Source organism: Kogia breviceps, chromosome 19 (genome assembly GCF_026419965.1).
Source record: "Kogia breviceps isolate mKogBre1 chromosome 19, mKogBre1 haplotype 1, whole genome shotgun sequence".
NCBI classification, from domain to species: domain Eukaryota; kingdom Metazoa; phylum Chordata; class Mammalia; order Artiodactyla; family Physeteridae; genus Kogia; species Kogia breviceps.
Window position 1 is genome coordinate 20,802,108 of NC_081328.1, and position 17,090 is coordinate 20,819,197.

General features: G+C 40.1%; 2 protein-coding genes across 3 annotated transcripts in view; one reads left to right on the plus strand and one right to left on the minus strand.

Annotated features, from left to right (window-relative positions):
* Window positions 1–10,174, plus strand: part of ACACA (acetyl-CoA carboxylase alpha) — a 375,954-nt gene extending 365,780 nt beyond the window's left edge. Inside the window, exon 57 of the mRNA XM_067020790.1 lies at window positions 10,094–10,174. Within this exon, the coding sequence (XP_066876891.1) occupies window positions 10,094–10,130 (37 nt within the window). The 3' untranslated portion in view covers window positions 10,131–10,174. The remainder of the gene's footprint in view (window positions 1–10,093) is intronic.
* AATF (apoptosis antagonizing transcription factor) overlaps window positions 1–17,090 on the minus strand; it is a 95,480-nt gene that overhangs the window by 54,629 nt on the left and 23,761 nt on the right. For both annotated transcript variants that reach the window (XR_010838091.1, XM_059048638.2), the window contains exons 5-8: window positions 7,608–7,722; window positions 5,565–5,769; window positions 4,865–5,029; window positions 2,719–2,802 (exon numbers count right to left, since the gene is read on the minus strand). Coding sequence is in view for 1 of the 2 variants with exons in the window: in XM_059048638.2 (XP_058904621.1) it covers window positions 2,719–2,802; window positions 4,865–5,029; window positions 5,565–5,769; window positions 7,608–7,722 (569 nt within the window). In the remaining variant the exon portion in view is untranslated. The remainder of the gene's footprint in view (window positions 1–2,718; window positions 2,803–4,864; window positions 5,030–5,564; window positions 5,770–7,607; window positions 7,723–17,090) is intronic.

Here is a 17,090-nt window from a genome sequence, read left to right on the forward strand (position 1 = left end):
GACACCTGAATTAACCAAGTAAGCCTTTAAACCCTTACAATGAAACATTAAAATTCAATGTGGCTATAATCTCTTCTTTACAAAACATGGACCCAAAGAGTCTGGCTTCAAGTATGGTTTAAAAAAAAAAAAAAAGGCAGATGTATTATATTCACCACCCAGCTCTTCCCTATGACCACATAAAAAAACACAAATGAAAACTCACAGGCCCATTGTAGTACATTGTACCACTTCTGAATGCGACACTTAGCTCAGGCTTACTACCCTGACAAATAAAGGAAAGCACTTTATGAAGCCAATTTAATTGGGAGGTGACAGAAAACATACAGCCATTTTCTTTAGCCTTATCATTGAACTGGCTTCAGCTCCAATCTCTGGCAAATCCCACTCAACAGAAGAAATTAACCAGGTCAGCAGAACAGGTGCTACGTTGTGTCTGTCAAGGGCCTGGCATCACCACAATTACTTGCACACAATGAAGCAGTAATCTTTACAGATCATCTCTCCCAAGAAGCATATTGGGGAGGGGGAGAAAAACTGAAGGGAGGAAGGCAGGGTCAGGGCAGGGGGGGTGGTAGTGAGAAGAGGAGGAATAGGAGGCAAAGAGAAAAGGCAAGAAAAGAAAATGAATGTGCAGCTGCCTTGCGGCTCAGCAGATGTCGGGATGTGATGTACGAGGCTAGGATAAGCTGTCGTAGCCTGCTGCCAAAGAGTGGTAAGTGATTAAAGCCTGCACACTTCTAAGCACCATATTTAGAATCTGCAGGGTTTCGAGACTTACACCCATTCCTTGCTGTGCTGCCAGATGTTGGCAACTGGTCCAGTTCCTACTGACTGTGTATGGATGGCAGCAGTTGGTACGGCAGCAAAGCAATCTGGAACGCTTCCGGAGATGCTGTACATTAACAAGTGTCACCCATCATTCACCTTTACAGAAGGCTGAAACAACTCCAATTTGCTGCCACTTCCCTCTTGGGAAACAGCCAAGATAAAGTTGCACCTGGCAGCCCCATTTGTTTCACTCAGGTGTTTCAGCTGCCTTGCTGACCTCTATTAGTTTAAGTTTTAATTTAGATTAACCCCAGCACCCCAATTAACCAGCAAGGGGAAAAGCTAAGATGTGACTAGTCATAACTGAAATCAGAATTTATCAAAGTTAAAATTATTAATTGGGATGAAGGGCCAATCAAGTAATGATATTTCTTTTTCAGGAGACCTCCAGGCCAAAATGTATATATATATGTAAATATATATATCTTTCAGACTAAGGATTGCCAGTAGAAGCAACTTCCCCCCCAGTAATCTCAGTTTATTTTATTAAGCCTATTTAATTTATGATGCACTTTCCATTGAACAATGTACACTTCAATTAATGAAAACTGGAATATTTTTGATTATCTCCCATGATCTCACACAATTATACAGCATTAATATCCCATATCAGGTACTTCCTTAGACACTCTAGAACAAAAACAGAAACCCCTACTCTTCTGACAAATGGATATAATAAGAGAAGAAAAGGAAAAAAAGAATCAGGACCTCTGACAAGGAACACCGGGGGCCACATCAATCCTCTTTCCTATACACTTTTGAGACTTACAGCAATAATTTTATTGAACATCACAGAGTGAATAGCAAGATTAATAAAAAGTCTCTCTCTTTTTTTTTAGGGCAAAACCAGAGGCATCCCCAATATAGAATCACTTGTCCTACTTGCTTCACAGTGTAATTTTCCTAAGTTCCTTCCTTCGTATTCCATATACTACATAGTACTGTCGTCATAGCTAAACCTCCAATAAGCACCTGCAAATTCTTCGGCAAAAGTTAACACTAAAAATTCAGCAGAGAAAAAAGGATTCATCTTGATAAAATAATGGCTCAATCAAAACTGGTTTATCACTGCTGAGCAGCATCCTCAACTCTCCAGAGCTAGAGAGGGTACATCCTAAAGCACATTTCATTAAGAAGTATGACTTATCAAGAGACCCAGGATTACAGGAAATTATTTTAGTTCTTTAGAACAGCCTGGATGTTTAGTCTACCTTAATGGTCACCACCATCATCAAAAAGAGCAGCACAACAGCAGATCACAGCGTCAGGGAAAGAACGGGGGAAATGTTTGTGAAGAGATATTGAGAACGAGACTAGATTTCAACCTCTAGCAATTCTTTCTGTCTTCAAAGCACTACACTATTATTATAACCAACAGCAGCAGACAATCTCAATAAATATAAATACCTAACTGATGTGAACATGCACACATACACAAAAGTTTTAAGAGAACAGACTTAATAGGTTAATAGAACCAGAAGTGCAACTCAAGAATTCTGGGATCCCGGCCCTTCAGCTCCATATCCTTATCTAACAGTAATAGGACAAGAAACCAAACAAACAAAATTCTCGATTAACATCATCAAAAGCTGCTGAGAGAGAATAAACCACCTGATGCAAAGAAGTTGAAACTGTTTTACAAATAATTCACACTCTGCAACAACTAACAATGTAGCTGTAGCTATTTTCATTTCAAAAGGAAAAATATAAAAGTAAAGCAATAAATCCAGAACTACACAGTAAGTCGATTCTGAACACTAGAGTTCTAACTCCCTATCTGACTCTCTCCTTCCAAAGTAAGCTACCTTTTGGTCAGAGAATTCTATCAGCTGTTTTAAAATGCTAAAGCCTGATTTATAACAAAAGACGAGAGTGCAAAAATCGTACCTGGTGGTAAAAGTCATCATCATCAAAGATTTCTTCATCCAGGTCCTTCAGGTGGGCACTGGCAGGGGCTTGAGGAAGGATCTCCTATATCAATGAGAAGGAGTGAATCCCAATGAGGTTACCAAAGTAATGCAGCTACTATAAATAATGTGTATAACAGTCAAACCACTATTTTCCTTAAGATATAAAGAGCTCTTCAAATTAAAGAACAAGGACTTCCCTACTGGTGCAGTGGTTAAGAATCCATCTGCCAATGCAGGGGACATGGGTTCAAGCCCTGGTCTGGGAAGATCCCACATGCCACAGAGCAACTAAGCCCGTGCGCCACAACTACTGAGCCTACACTCTAGAGCCTGCGAACCACAACTACTGAGCCCTCATGCCACAACTACTGAAGCCCACATGCCTAGAGCCCATGCTCCACAACAAGAGAAGCCACCGCAATGAGAAGCTCACGCACCGCAACAAAGAGTAGTCCCCACTCGCCACAACTAGAGAAAGCCTGTGCACAGCAATGAAGATCGAATGCAACGAAAAATTAATTTATTAATTAATTAATTTTTAAAAACTGAAGAACATAAACAATGCAACTGAAAAATGGGCAAAACATTAATAGGCACTTGACAGAAATAAAACATAAGCAGTCAATAGTTATACAAAAATGTTTAATCTAATTCTAATTAAATACATGCAAATTAAAATGAGAAGACATCATTTTTCACCTATAAAACTGGCAATCTTCAGTAGGAAAACACAGCTGGTGGGACTGGAAATTAATGCAGCCTTTTTGAGGCAATTTTACAACATCTATCAGGATTTAAAATGCATATTCTCTTTGATTTAACATTTCCACTTCTAGAAGTCTATTCATGTGTTCACACAAACACAAAAGTAAAAATGCTCAGGAATGTTTCCTATAGCACTGTTTCTAAAACTAGAGACAACATAAATATCCACTGTTCAAATAAATTATAGTACACATCCATACAATGGAATACTCTAGCCATTAGGAAAAATGAGGTAGATCTCCATATAATGACATGGAAAAGTATCTAGAATAATTTAGAAAGTTGTAAGATTTTACATAGTTTATAACATTTTATATATTGATACACACACACATATATATATCCAACCCATTTAGTTAAAAAAAGACAACCATATTTTTATAAACGCATATGTGTTATATGCATGTGCATATGTGTGTGTATATATATATACATTTATATATACAAATAGAAAATACCTGAAAGTGTGTTACAACTATGAACATTGGTTAAACATGAGGAGTGGAGTTTTTAGACTAGGGGGAATTTTACTTTTCATTTTAAATTCTTCTGAACTTAAAAAATATATTAAGTATATATTTCTACTATAAATAAAAGAGTTTCCTTTAGACAGAAGAATCTGCCTATTCCAATTCTGGATCCTCTTCTGGAGTGTCTAAACATCCAAAGGAAAGCCTAAAGTACACGCTTGCTTCAATACTGGCATTTCTAAAGAAAAAGCTTTAAAAATGAATTTAAAAAATTGGATTACAGGGCTCCGCTAGTGCCACAGTGGTTAAGAATCCACCTGCCAACGCAGGGGACACGAGTTCGAGCCCTCGTCCGGGAAGATCCCACATGCCACAGAGCAACTAAGCCCGTGAGCCACAACTAGTGAGCCTGCACTCTAGAGCCCGTGAGCCACAACTACTGAAGCCCACGTTCTTAGAGCCTGTGCTCCGCAACAAGAGAAGCCACCGCAATGAGAAGCCCACGCACTGCAACAAGAGTAGCCCCCAATAGTCGCAACTAGAGAAAGCCCATGCACAGCGACAAAGACCCAACACAGCAAAAAATAAATTAAAAATATAAATAAATTTATTTTTTAAAAAAATCGGATTACAAATGCTTCCATGACCAGACTCAGATCAAACTCAAAATTAAGAGAAGGCTACACACAATAATAGCTTCATTTTTTAAAACCTTTCCCCTCCCACATATTCTCAGTTTCTCAACAATCTAGGAAAATAGTGCTTTTTTCCCTTTCTTTCACTGACTTCTTATACCCAGAGGAATACCTACAAGGAGATGATAAGATTTTTCAGTTAATTAGCCTCCTAGAAACTGCTCCCATAATCACCATACATCACAATTCTCACCGGCTGTCCTGGCAAACTCTCTGGGACAGGCTGGGCTGCTGGCTCAGGTTTGCCAAGAACTCGGTAGATAGAACGCTTGGTCTGTGTCCTTCGAAGTAATCTTTCTTTGTCCATCAGAATATGATCAATCTGAGTCAAGATTGAACGTTCAAAGGCACCAAAACCCTGCAACAACATTAACCAGTATCAGATAACATGGAAAGTCTCTGCTGAAGGCAGCTATGTTGGTTTTCCCTATTTTTCTGTGTCAGCAGAGAAACAGACAATCCTCCTTCCAGGAGGGACTTTCTGTTAAAGACTGAGTTTGTGAATGGTTCTAACTATTCTCAGAAAAAAAAAAAAAAAAAAGTCCCTAAGCAGGTCATATTAGTTTCCTATACCCAGAGATTAACTTCTGCTCCTTTAATAATAATTGTTTTAAAGTCCGTTTCTTTAAAGTATTTTGTATTTCCAACACTTACAAGACCACAACTTCTAGAATAAAATACTTTTTCTAATTAAAAAAAATCCCATGCCTGAATGGTAAAAACCCCAATGGATTAGGGTTAGGGTTAGCGTTAGGGTTCAGTAAATTTTTCTACAGAAATGACTGATTACTATGACACTGAGGCATCATCCATATAAGGGAGCTGTACTTCCAATTTCTCACAGCTGCTTCAGGTTGCCATGACCTGCCTTACACACGAGTGCACACACTTGCCTTCCCCAGTTTTCCAGAAGCCAGCTTGGTCTTATCATGCCACTTCTGGAGTGTACGGTTCCTGTAGACGGTGAAGTCGGCGAAGCGCTTCGCTATGAAGCTGCGGTAGTCCTCAGTCTCCAGCTTCCTCTTTGCTGGGGCCCTCCTCTGCTGCTGCTGCTTCTCTTCTACAAGCTCTTCATCTTCACTGGAAATCTCCTCCTCACTGGAAAACCAGTAAGAACACTGAGTCCAATGTAAATAAACGTTACCTAAATAAAAACTTAGGCGTGGGACTTCCCTGGTGGCGCAGTGGTTAAGAATCCGCCTGCCAGTGCAGGGGACACGGGTTCGAGCCCTGGTCCAGGAAGATCCCACATGCCGCAGAGCAACTAAGCCAGTGCGCCACAACTACTGAGCCTGCACTCTGGAGCCCGCGAGCCACAACTACTAAGCCCTTGTGCCACAACTACTGAAGCCCGTGCACCTAGAGCCCATGCTCCGCCACAAGAAGAAGCCACCGCAATGAGAAGCCCATGCAACTGCAACTAGAGAAAGCCCACACGCAATGAAGGCCCAATGCAGCCAAAAAGAAAATGAATTAATTAATTAATTAAAAGAAAAAAACCCTAGGCCCACATGCAGTCAAGAGTATTGGGGCTTTCCCTATGCTGTCTGCATCTTAAATGGCACGGGAGACGTGAGGACGGCTTTTTTGCTGTGGTTGGAAGAAAACGTTCGTGAGGTCAAACAAAAACTCGTGTATCTTTTCAAATAAATATAAAAACAGATGGTTTCAAAATATTTTTTTAAAAGTAAGCCAACTATAAAAATAAATGAGGTTGTTAAAAACATTATTAGAAAGGCACATGGGGCTTCCCTGGTGGCGCAGTGGTTGAGAGTCCACCTGCTGATGCAGGGGACGCTGGTTCCTGCCCCGGTCCGGGAAGATCCCACATGCCGCGGAGCGGCTGGGCCCGTGAGCCATGGCCGCTGAGCCTGCGCATCCGGAGCCTGTGCTCCGCAACGGGAGAGACCACAACAGTGGGAGGCCCGCGTACCGCCAAAAAAAAAAAAAAAAAAAAAAAAAAGTGCACATGAACCAGGCCTATATTGCTACAGGAGGGTCTTTAAAAATTAAATATATAATCATACTTTTATGACCTCAATCCCCAAATCAATAAGGGAAATATGTCTCCCTGTAACCAACTGCTCAGGAAAGCTGAGTAATATTGGTTGAACCAAACGAAGAGAAGCAGAATGTGAAGAACACTCAAAGGCGTAGGCCACAGAATCCGAGCTAGGCTGTGATACCCTCAACTGTGTGAGAAAGCGCTAGAGCCTGCAGCTACGGAGCCAGCTGCACTGCCTGGACTACCGACCCCAGCGCACAGGAAGTGCTTACTAAATGTGAGCTCCTCTCCCTTGTCATTCCAACTAATTCAGCAGAAAGGTATGGAGCAGAGGGGAAGCCCAACGGAAAACAGCAGGCAGCTACCCTATGCAGCAGGCTCAAACAAAGGGGGGAGGTAGAGGAGAACCTTCATCAACTGTGATAATTTCAGGAAGGGAAAAACTGTTTTCTTCTGCTATTTCCCGAAATTTTTCCACCCTTCACAATAACTGCTTCTTCCTTCACTGAAGTCGACAGTTGTGACTGGCAATTCCATGTATGGGCAACAAAGTGCTTCATAAACATTAATTAAGCGTTCACGTTAAAAATGTGCTTTCAAAACGAAGACCCCAAAAAACAGCCAAAAATAAATAAATTAATTTTAAAAAAATGTGCTTTCACCTATAATCTCACTAGATCTAAAAAGAAGGCAAGATTCTTGCAGAAGCTTACAAAGAAGCTTAGGCACAACTATGCATAAAAATCCAAAACCTAATTCCCAATTTATGTGTCATCCTGGCCACCAATTAAATGTAAGAGGTTCTTTCTATTTTACTAACATTAAGTCCAGTATCTGCCTGGAAAGGACTTGACTTTCTTTTTCATAAATAATGGGAAACCATTCAGATGAAAAGAAAATAAGCAATTCCACAGCTCCATTCCCTCCTTACCTTTCTGCTTTGGGCTTTGTCCCATCTACTAGATATCTAGTGTCTGGATACTGGAAAAACAACTCTTCCTGAAGATCCACCAATGACCTCAACAATGCTTTAAGTGCCTTGTGACCTGGGAAATGAAGCAGAGAGAAGGAACAGTTAATTATCTACAGTTCTCCAAAGAAGGTGATGCCTATGATGCTGGACTCCTGAGCAGTACTGGCTGAGGGGCTGGGCACAGGGTACGCCGGGACTGAGAACTCTCTGAAATGCAGACTTCCTGAAAGGATATAATAAGAGCGCCTACCCCATAAGGTCGTTGTGAGGAACAAGCAAGGTAACAATGTATAAGGTACTTAGAAGAGCATCTGCAGTAAACTGTGAGTTCTTAAATTTAGTAAGTTTGACAAACTCCTTCCCTGCCTATCATCATAACCCATCATTTTTTTCCTTTGGTGCTTCTTTCTCAGATATTTTTCTACAGGTTACCCATTGACCTCTTGGAGTATCCCTTTACTGATCAACTCCTTAAGCAATTTCTTCTCTTCTGAAGAGCACAGCTTAGTCCTGGGGTCCCTACCACCACCACCAACCTCCCCCAGGAGATCTCCTTTGCCTCTGGTGTGAGCTACCACCTCATTCATTCAATCTTCCAACACATACCCTTAAGGAAGGTTCCAGTTCACGAATAGAAAACCAAGTTAATGACTTACTGTTTGCAGTACAGTCATCCCTTGGTATCTGCAGGGGATTGGTTCTAGGAGCTCTCCCCCAGGATAACGAAACCCATGGATGCTCAAGTTCCCTATATGAAAGGGCCTAGTATTTGCATGTAACCTACACGTATCCTCCCACATACTTTAAATCATCTCTAGATTACTTACAACTAGTACAATGTAAATGCTATAAAAATCGTTGTGAGTACTATGTAAATAGTTGCTAGAGTGCTGCAAATACAAGTTTCGCTTTTTGGAACGTTCTGACATTTTTTCTTTCCAAGTATTTTTGATCCAAAATTGGTTGAATCCGTGGATGTGGAACCCAAGGATATGGAGGTTCCACTGTACTGAACTGTGTATTAAAAATCTGCACACCAAGAATATGTTCTCACCTGATTCTCCTCACAACCAAAAGGATGCACGTGTAATAAAGCTGGTCAGGATTAAGTTTAAAGTCTATGACTAAGAACTTTCAGAATAAAATCTGGCCCTCTGAGAACCAAACTCTTACCTTCTTTATCAGCAAAATCCTACTAAAAGGGCTAAATCGACATTGATAACTACTAGTTAAGTTTTGACAGCACTCAGACATCTCTCTTTATAATCAAACTTACACATTTCCAGCAACTGCCAAGAAAATCTTCATATGGATGCTCCATCACTGCCTCAAACACACCACGTCAGAAACAAAATTCTTTTCTTCCAACCTAATACTTCTCCTTTGTCTGATTCTCTCACCTCTGTTTAATGTTTTCACAGGAGATCACTGACATTTTGGTGCCCTTATTCGATATATTCAGTCAGTTGCTAAATCCTGTGGTTTCCATACTTCCTATCACTAACAGTTGTCCATCTGTCTCTGGCTATGCTTTGATCACCCCTTCCCCCTTTCCTTTAAGTAACTGTATCTTCTCACAAGCATCCTTACTCTCATTTAGCAATCCCTACATTCATTTTTATTTTATATTCAAGACTAACTTCAGCCCACACGAACTTCAGTTTTAAGTTATTTTTATGAATTTGATTCTATCTCTTCCGCTTCTACCTTGCCCAGCATGAGTAGCTTCCTCACTATTTCACATCTCAACCTATTTCATCAATGGGACACCAACACGACTCAGACAAGTTCTCCAAACAGATCACACTGCAGCATTCCATTTCAACATATGGCTAAGAGCTTATCTGAGAAAGCCTCCTTGGATTGGTCAGAAGGAACTCAATAACCCAACAGCTACTTTGCATTCCTCCAATAATCTCTGTATAATACTATATAGGGGGCTTCCCTGGTGGCGCAGTGGTTGAGAGTGCGCCTGCCGATGCAGGGGACACGGGTTCGTGCCCCAGTCCGGGAAGATCCCACATGCTGCGGAGCGGCTGGGCCCGTGAGCCATGGCCGCTGAGCCTGTGCGTCCAGAGCCTGTGCTCTGCGACGGGAGAGGCCACAGCAGTGAGAGGCCCGTGTACCGCAAACAAACAAACAAAAAAAAGTCAAACAGAAAATAGAAGGGTGGTTACCAAGGGCTGGGGAGAGGTGGGAATGGAGACTTATTGTTTAATGGACACAGAGTTTCAATTTGGGATGATGAAAAAGGTTTTGAAATGGACAGTGGTAATGGTTGCATAACAATGCAAATGTACTGGCTTCTGAACTGTATACTTTAAAATGGTTAAAAATGGTAAATTTTATGTCATATCTATTTTATCATAATTTTTAAAAACACCTTTAAAAATCCTAAGACCAAAGTAGTAATAATTCTACCATCCCAGTCTATCTCTCTACAGAAAAAAATCGTCTACATTCCTTCAACCTGGAGCCTAGTCCAAAAGAACAGTGGAATATTATTCAGCCCTAAAAAGGAGAGGAATTCTGACACGTTACCACATGGATGAACCTTGAGGACATTATGCTAAGTGAAATAAGCCAGTCACAGAAGGGCAAATACTGTATCAACCCACTTATATGAGGTACCTAGAGTAGTCCAATTCATAGAAACAGAAACGGTGTTTGCCAAGGGCTTGGGGGAGAGGGAAATGGAGAGTTGTTGTTTAATGGGTATAGAGTTTTAGTTCTGCAAAATCAAAAAGTTCTGGAGACTGGCTGTACAACAATGTGAATATATTTAGTACTACTGAACTGTACACTTAAAACAGGATGATAAATTTCATGTTATGTGTCTTTTTACCACAATAAAAAATTATAAGAACAGGAAAATCAAGTGCCTGTCCCTTACTTCCTCTAGGTACCATGTGTCCATGATCTAAAATATGAGATCAAGAACCATGCAGGGAAGAAGCTGCAAAGCAGTTCATAATGTTTATAGCTGCTTGCCTCCAACAAACAAGTCATAATTTGACTCTCACAGGTAATATAACCAAGAATTCTGAAAACGTCCCACAGAAAGACCACTACTTTTAAGGGCCACTTTCAAGTAGCTCCACAAGCCCTTTTTTGTTGTTGTTCAAGTCAGTTTTAAAAAATCCATCGCAAACACACCACTGTAAAGCAATTATACTCCAATAAAGATGTTAAAAAAATCCATCGCAGATATATTAGACAGCATATCAATCCAACAAGAAAGCAGAGAGCCAATATCAGTAAACCAAAGTGTGCCTTTCTGTTAATATTCTCTCATATGTTCTCATTTTATACACCCCTTCACCCAGTCAGAAAGTAGCCCTAAAGTATTTAAGCTCCATTCAGGGATAGCACCACCATGCATCAAAGTGTCAAGAGACCTACCAGAGGTGAAATCTGCAATTCTGTGCTTCTAACCACCAAAAAAACACAAAAGAACAAAAAAAAGTTTATCAAAGTCAAGTCACCAATGGCCAACACGTGGACAACCTCCTGCAAAGAGATTTAGAAGCCAGAGCCCAATTCTCGTTTCTTTGTGGTATTAGGGCCACATTTCCTTCTAGTAAAATTTTATGTAAAAGCTGAAGAGACGGGCTTCCCTGGTGGCGCAGTGGTTGAGAGTCCGCCTGCCGATGCAGGGGACACGGGTTCGTGCCCCGGTCCGGGAAGATCCCACATGCCGCGGAGCGGCTGGGCCGGTGAGCCATGGCCGCTGAGCCTGCGCGTCCAGAGCCTGTGCTCCGCAATGGGAGAGGCCACAACAGTGAGAGGCCCGCGTACCGTAAAAAAAAAAAAAAAAAAAAGCTTTAGAGACGATGAGCAAGCCTCTGCTGGTCGCGGTAGGCCTCCTGGAAGCCACAGCTGACGAGGATGAGGAAAGACCCTCTCCTAGAGGCTCAACTCCAATAGTGAATTCTTCCCAGCCAAAAACCAAACCAAAACAAGCAACTCTCTTTAGCATTCATATAGGGCTGAATTCTATTTGTTCAACCCTATGAATAAGAAAAGGAATGGAATCAACAGTTTTCTAGTTCACCTCTAGTTTTTCTCCCAATTAGCGTCAGAGTTAAAAGTTAAGAAAAGCTGCAGATACTTTCTTCTTGTTCAGAAGAACAAGCCCAAACAGTAATACTGACAGAACTCGGAATTATGATACAGTGGAGCGAGCCGTCACGTAATTCTTTGTTGAAGAAGTTAGGGCACCTGGCCACAAAACAAATGGCGACTGTCAAGGACATATATGTTTATTTTGTCTTACATGGTCCATTTCCAGAGGTTTTTCCCTTAAGAGGAGATTAAGAAGGACATATGCCTCACCTTGTTAACAAGATTCAACCCAAGCACCTGGGCACTGGCTTTAGGAATAATTTCCCAAGTAGAGAATAAAAAGAAAGAGTACTTTTACTAAGGGTCAGGAGCCCTGTATCCTAACTGACACTATCACTAACTAGTAATTTTCCACTGAGTGGACCAATTTCATCTCTTCAAGTCCCAATGGTCTCATCTATAAAATGTAGATAATCCTTTGCCTGCTTATCCTGCAGAATTAAGGTGAAAAATAACAAATGCTTTTATATATTAAAGTATTCTGCAAATTTTTTAATGCTGTAGAAAGAGAAAGTATATCACTATCACAAAATCAGTGTCTTTCACATGGTGAAAATCTCTAGCTCTGCTTGTTCTGATCTATAGCAATAGGATTGAACTAGTATTCACACATTCCTATATTAAGTATTCATTTACATGCTACCCATATGCAAGCATTCTATATATAAAATGTCACCAATCTAAAAACCATTTTCACTTAACAGCTTTATTTTTTTCCCTGATTCATCTAGGCTGTTCGACGTAAACAAAACCGTAGGCAGAGAATAAGTTTGGACAAGGGCACACAGTTCATTAATTAGATTATAAACTAATAAGTAAAACTTCTGGCAAGGGGATGGAGGGCAAATGTATAAAGTAAAATAAAGCTCACCTTATCAGTTTTTAAATATCCACACCATTAAAGTAAATATGCAAACATGCAATTATTTATGTGCAAGTAATATAAACTCCCACATTCCTATTACCCCAGATATATACATTGAGATAGAATATACAAATCGCAGGAGCCTTTTCTTTTTTTCCTCCTTCCAAAGTAACTCTAGGACTGCAGCTAAACTATAGGTCAAAAGGACACACGATATACTGGCCTGAGAACAATACTTTTCATTCACATCCATACAAGCCTGCCACTTGCAGCAGTCATCCCCGGCAATTAATCCCCCAAGAAAGACGTTTGATTAAATCTTTTCAAGCAAATCCTTTGCTTTGCTTTTGTTAGTTCACTTCTTGTCAACATCCATTAAAATATGCCTTTAATTCTCCCACAATCTTAAAAAACACCGATTCCACTGTCTTCAACTTTAATCAACTGTATGGCCGGCATTTTTCATTTCATAATAATGTGCTGCTTGGAATTCAAGAGGCAGTCTCAGCATCAATCATCTGGTAAGAATTTTTCCACTGCAATAAATATGCAAATGAGGAGAGCCAGTCAGTCGTATTTCAGGCCCGACTTGCTAGTGTTTTAAAAAAGACACAAATTTATTAATTGCCGGTGGCCAGAGGAATCCTATTACTTTGGGCATTGATTACAAAGCTGTGTGAGTGATTATTGTGCAACTCGCGGGCTACCCAGGCATGAGGAAAAATTATTAAAGCAAGGCAGAGATTATCAACTCGGAATAACAATAAGCCTTAACATTTAGGCCCTAACTTCTTCAACAAAGAATTACGTGAAGGCTGCACTGTATCATAATTCCGAATTCTGTCAGTATTACTGTTTGGGCTTGTTCTATATTCCCCAAGCAGAATGCCGTTACCAGTAAGAAAGAGCACTGCAGGTTACAAATTCCTTAACACCCACTGTGTGGATGAGTCACTATCATTTCCAGTGTGGGTGCAACTAGAATTTTTATATATCCATGTAGGTATACACATACACAGGTGTGGGCACATATATATCCCCCGATTTAGAGAAACAGATGTACTCTTAGGAGGACCATGTTTCAAATGGAACAGTAGAAGTTCTGTCCCACTGTGTTGGTTGGTTGTGTGAACCAAAAGTAGGATTTTTTTTTTTTTTTTAATGGTACAAAATCACCACCAGGATAACTTTTCCAAAGCAGAGCGTGCGGACTTATATTCTAAAATCATGACAACTAAGCCAAAAGCAGACTTGGGTTTTCCGACCTCAGGGCGCCCCATGGCGGAAGGCATGCAGTCTGTGCAGGGGTCTATGGAGGAAATGATTTGATGGGCTAATTGTGAATGCAAAGTATTTTTGTGAGAAACATTCAGCCCAAGACATATTAAATCAAGTAAGAAAGAGGACTCAGTGGACAAAACTTATTTTTTCTCTTAAGAGAATGATGTAGGGAATTGGGGAGTAAGTGGAAGTTGAAATAAGGGAGAGATGAAGAGACATAGGATAAAATATGTTGGGTGAGCCCCCTAACAGAAAGAAACCAAAAGGAAAAATCCTTCCCATTTTACATTACTGTGCACTACGTAACATGATAGTGTGCATTTGAGTTCTGTGGAGAGACGTCCCACTCAAGCTGTAATTTCTGACCAGGTATGAACGTGTAAGGAAGGGGAAAAGAAGTGCAGAATTTCTTAGGTTTCCCTGAATACTCTCTCAAATACCCTGATGAAGTGTGTCAATAAATCCTTAAAAAGCCCTACAGGGGCTTCCCTGGTGGCACAGTGGTTGAGAGTCCGCCTGCCCATGCAGGGGACATGGGTTCGTGCCCCGGCCCAGGAAGATCCCACATACCACAGAGCAGCTGCGCCCGTGAGCCATGGCTGCTGAGCCTGCGCGTCCAGAGCTTGTGCTCCGCAACGGGAGAGGCCACAACAGTGACAGGCCAGCGAACCGCCAAAAAAAAAAAAAAAAAAAAAAAAGCCCTACAGGACACAGCAATCTAACTGATCAATGTACTTCCCGAAATCCACTAGCTACCTTCCGTTTCACAGTTCCTAGACAACCTCCATTGTTCCAGAGTACTTACCTGAAAAGGGAAATTTATTTTTCCCCTTTAAACAGAAAGGGTAAATGCTCAGAGCATGAGGTACTTAAAATCCAAGTTTATTTACCACAGTAATTGCTTAAACTGTCTAATATAGGAGTTACCCTGGGAGAGTGGGGATACTTTCATTTTTATTTGATACACTTAAGAACTGTTTGAATATTTTATAAGCACATATTACTCTTACAATTTAAAATGCTATTAAAGTTTAAACTCTGAAGGGAACTTGTTAAAAATAAAATTAAAACCACAATCCAAGTAACCTTCTGTTTCATATAAAATAGTCTGATCCTTTCATATTAAAAAGCCTTTAAATAAACAGGTAGTGAACTGTCCTGAACCAAGTAACCAAATTCTCTATACAGTATGGGTCTGGAAATGGGGGTTCCCATGCAGTTAATCGTTCCTCTCTCAGTATCCTTCACAGCACTGCTACAACACATATTGTACTGTGCATGTTGTAAGCAGCTTGAGACACAGACCTTGCCCTGCCACTCTAGCAGCCAACACGTCACTTGGGCCATAAAAAGTACTCTACAAATATTTCAGTTCCAGAGAACTGATGATGCCCAAGTCACATGACAGAACATCCAACTACACTATCATTTCCAAATCTAAATGCTGACAAGAAAACAAAATATGGACTCCTTATTTGCTACCTTCAATAACTGTGTAGCCTCAACAAACCTTTTTGACCTTTTGTTAACGGAAGCAAGGTAATCAAACTTAACTTTTTCCTTAATTGAACATGCCCAACTATAAGATGTATAGGCTACTCCTAAGAGTCTCAAAACCACTGTATCAGATTTAAGAACTTACAAACATGAAAATAATTAACAATTTTTGTTAGGCATGTTACAATGCATTCTCATGAAAACAGTCATTATCGCCACTTGGATAAACTGAGGCTCAGAAAATAAAAGATTATTTTATTTGCGTTCCTTTTAATATTAGTGAAGGTTAAGCACTGCTTACTCATCAACCCAAAAATGAAACACACTGAGACGTTGCTTTCATGTAAAAACATTTAAATTGATGCTTTAAAAGTGGTTTACGTATCTCCACACCTTGCTGTGAGCATCCTGAGGCAGGGACTGAACCGCTCACCTTGATATATTGGGTGCTGGCAAGCGGCAGACTCCACATTGTTGAATGAATAACTGAATAAAAGTGACATCCTAATATTCTTCCTGGCATGTGCTTTTTGTGTGTGCATTTCAAATCTCCAAAGAACTAACTATAAGTACAGTACCAGTATTTATTTATTTAACCCTTTTAAAGAAGAGGGAAACAAATACTGTGGCCACAGAGCTATAGCCTAAGAAGAAAACTATCACCACTATTAAGATTAACAGCTAACACTTATCAAGGACCTACTAAGTACCAGACACTAGCCTGAGCACTTTTCATGTAGTAACTCATTTAAATCCTTACAACAATCCTTTCAGGTACATACTATTATTATATCACCATTATACAGATGAAGAAAATGAAACACTACTACAAGCTTTAAAAAAAAAACTGCATGTTTTTCATTTTCTAGATCAACGTACCCTTGTAGGATATGTATCAAAACTACCTGGAAAACTAAATGAAATTTTCAATTCCAAAAAAATGACAAAACTGCCCACCTCAATACCATGACATAATAAACAAACACTAGTGAGGGGACTTCCCTGGTGGTCCAGTGGTTAAGACTCCATGCTCCCAATGCAGGGGGCCGGGGTTGGATCCCTGGTCAGGAAACTAGATCCTGCATGCTGCAACTAAAGGTCCTGAGTGCTGCAACTAAGACCCAGCGCAGCCAAATAAATAAATAATTTAAAAAACAAATCAACAAAAAACAGTAGTGAGTTTCTGTTAAAATGCTATATCTAAATTTGGTCCTCACACTTGAAAAAATAAAGTGGAGAAACTAAAGAAAGCCCAAATCATACGGATGGAAGGCAGGTCCTGTAAGACAAGATAAAAGAATATTTGCTTAACCCGAAAAAGAAAATGTTAAGAAATGGATTAATAGTCTCCAAAATTCAAATGGCCAAATACATCCAAAAAAAGATGCTAAGCCTTACTTAAAAAAATTAAAACAATGTGATACTTTTCTGATAGTGCTTGATGCTGCCGAGAATGTGAAGGGGCACTCTCCATACACAACTGATAGGAGCTAATTAGCATAATGGATCCAGAAAGCAATCCGGCAAAATGTATCAAAGTTTTACACACGCATACCTCCTGACCCTACTATTCCACTTCTAGAAATTAATTCTAGAGAAATAATCAGATAAGAAAGCAAAGAGGTGGGTACAAAAACATTATTTTTTAGCATTATTTATAGTAGGTAAAAACA